This window comes from Halyomorpha halys, unplaced genomic scaffold, assembly GCF_000696795.3.
Source record: "Halyomorpha halys isolate HHAL.00 unplaced genomic scaffold, Hhal_1.1 Scaffold484.1, whole genome shotgun sequence".
Lineage (NCBI taxonomy): Eukaryota > Metazoa > Arthropoda > Insecta > Hemiptera > Pentatomidae > Halyomorpha > Halyomorpha halys.
Window position 1 is genome coordinate 383577 of NW_027107936.1, and position 3250 is coordinate 386826.

Consider the following 3250-nt stretch of genomic DNA (forward strand, 5'->3'; position numbering starts at 1 on the left):
TTTATTTTATTATTTTTTTTTTTACTTTTATCATCCCATAGGCGTTGATGACCAGAGGGTTTTACGCCTTTAAGCAGCAATCAACAACAACAACATAAAATGCTCTTAGGGCTCATATCTAGAAAATTTACTCTACTTTAAATAAATCATCTATTAAGCATTTAAACATATTTAGATGTTTAAAGTCTTTATTGTCATTTTAAGTTTTATTTTGAAATGTCAGTTCAAACAAAAACACATCTTGTGTATGTATAAGCGTGCTAAATGTTAGTATAGGATTGTTAGCAACTAATTTAAAAGGGATATTCATGATCTTTGGTTTTACATGTTAAAGCGTGTTAAATGGAAAAACTCATGTTAAATCGAAAAAAATTGCCTTCTTTTACCGTGGTAAATCGAAATAACATTTAACATGGCTGAGAGTCTGTTAAATGGAGAATGACGTCACACAATAGACCAGTTGAGATCGCCGCCATTTTTGTTGTTGTGACAGGTCAGTTCTTTCGTGTGTTTGTGGTATTCATATCCCTGTTATTAAACCAGAATGGATAATTTTAATGGAACTGCATATCTGAATGATAGAACATGGAGAATAATTTCAATAAAGTTGTCAATTATCTCATCTTCATTCTCTTCCTCACAAGTTTGAAGATCAATAAGACACTCATTAGCTAAACTTTCACACAAATTCCACTTTTCACTCACTCTAGGCATGTTGTAATAAATTACTTAAATCAAAACTGAAGTAAACAATAACATGAGGCTCTGGAAGGAAGGTTATAAACATAAAGGCTTATAAAACAAGTTGCTGAGAAAATCCGCTAGGGGGTCTTATGCATTTAACGTTTAACATGACTTCAAATAGGGCTGCTCACAATCCTTTAGTTATAACATTTAACATGGTAAAACATTTTACATTTAACACAACATCATGAATACCCCTAAAGTTTATGTTCTTTGTTAAATGCAGAGTGGTTACTAGCAAATTTTCTAGACAACTTTTTTTGTAACAAGCTCTTCGCATCATCTCTCCATCTCACTTATAGCTCTCTTTGTTTTTTTTGTTATTTCCCATTAGTTTATTATAATTTTTATCCATTATTTTAATAGAGTTTAAAAATTTCCAAAACAAAAGCAATCCAAACACAAACTAGCTACTAATCTATCAAAACGATAACGGACATATTGGTTCAGGTGGTTTGATGCGTGACGTCAATCTCCAATTAGCAGATCTATTAACATACTAGGGGTATTCATAATCTTTGGTTTAACATATCGCAGCGTGTTAAATGGAAGAACTTATGTTAAATGGAGGAATATTTTCTTCTTTTACCGTGTTAAAACGATATAACATATAACATGGTTGAGAGTCTGTTACAAGGTCAGTTAAATGAAGAATGGCGTCACGCAACAGACCAGCTAAGCTCGTCACCATTGTGTTAGTTGTGCAAGATTACTTGATCGTGATTTGTCTTTTGATGGCGTTAGCTTTGTTTTGGATGTTTTAAAGACTAACCAAGCAATAGATGACAATAATAATGATATTGTAATGATAGTTGTCAATTAGCTCATCTTGATTCTCTTTCTCACAAGCTAGAAGTTCAACAAAGCACTCAGTGGCCAAACGTCTCACTCACTTTGTAATAAATTATTTAAATCAAAACTTAAAAGTAAACAATAACAAGAAGTTTTGGAAGGAAAGGTTATAAAGCAAGTTGCTCAAAAATCCGCTAGGAGCTCTTATGCTTTTAATATGACTTTAAATAGGGCTGCTCACAATCCTATACTACGTGTTATACTTATAACATGGTAAAACATTTTACATTTGACACATCATGAATACCCCTACTATCAATCATGTTAAATGTTATATCCACTTAACATGCTATATGAAGGAAATATTTCTCCATTTATTACTCTTTATATGTTAAAATATAGATCATGAATATGTTATTTTTTTCAGTCACCATTATAACGCACGAACGTGTGAAGGGTGTAAAGGGTTCTTCAGAAGGAGTATAAAAAATAATCTTCTCTACCATTGCAAGTATGGCAACAACTGCCAGATAGATATGTACATGAGACGAAAGTGTCCAAAGTGCAGGCTGGAGAAATGTTTAGCTATTGGCATGAGAGCGGATTGTAAGTATTTATCATATAATTTTTATTTTATTATTATTGTTATGGTATAATAGAATATTGAGAATATCGAAATAGGACTTAGCAGGTCTTAGTCATGATCATAGATCGAATTATCGCGCAATAGCATATTTTGTTCTCTAGCTTCTAATTCCACCAAATCTCGGTAGAAATTAGAATTATGGAAGGGAGATTTAAATAAAATTTCAACTTTACGTTGCATTTTTCCACAACTTTGCATGTTTCGAGTTTTTTGTGTTCGAAATTACACGTTTTATTCTTTTAGGGCTAAATTTTAATTTCATAAAATATGATGCTTGAACTGACTTTCTCATATTATACACATATTTTTATTTTATTCATTTAAAAAATTACATCCAATATGGTCCAACCAGATGACATCTGTCGGTCGGTGCCAAAATAACACATACAATTTATAGACATAAGTGAAATGTAAATATTACAGTTTTGACTAATTAGTGACTTGTTAGTCCCTTCTTTTGAAATATTAATGCCTTGTGGAGACTATATAATTTTTAAGCTAAATTGATCTCAAGCGATAAAATTAATAATTTAATTAACAACTACTAAAATGAACAAAGTAAAAATAATAATTATTTAAAAACAATTAAATTAAATTAAATAAAAAATTATAACGAAACGGATTTTGAAGTTAATAATAAAGTTGCAAATTTACAATTAGTGAATTAATATAATAATGAAAATAAAACAAGATGTTACAGAATATGATAAAAATAAGGATCTAGTAATATCTAATACTAAACACACATACATTGCTACATTACAGATTTTAATATAATAAATAATGTGGAGCAAGGAAATACATGCAGATTAGGTCATTTGGTGAATCAAAATCAATTATTGATAATCATTTAAATAAGGAAGTTCCTAGTAGTTTTTTTTTTTTTTTTTTTTGTGGTTTATTTATTTATTAGTTCTGGTAAGTGAATGAAGAGATATGGTACGATATATTTTAAGGTACGTTTACCAAATTTACTGTTATAGGGTGGTTCGATAAATTTAATTTTGTTTCTAATATTTTATTATTTTTTTTGTAAATAAATTATTACATACAATAATAATGCTATAT

General features: G+C 29.5%; 1 protein-coding gene across 1 annotated transcript in view; it reads left to right on the forward strand.

Annotated features, from left to right (window-relative positions):
* Positions 1–3250, forward strand: part of LOC106683449 (ecdysone receptor) — a gene marked incomplete in the record, with an annotated part of 26096 nt that overhangs the window by 9089 nt on the left and 13757 nt on the right. Inside the window, 1 exon segment of the mRNA XM_067046300.1 lies at positions 1964–2142. Within this exon segment, the coding sequence (XP_066902401.1) occupies positions 1964–2142 (179 nt within the window).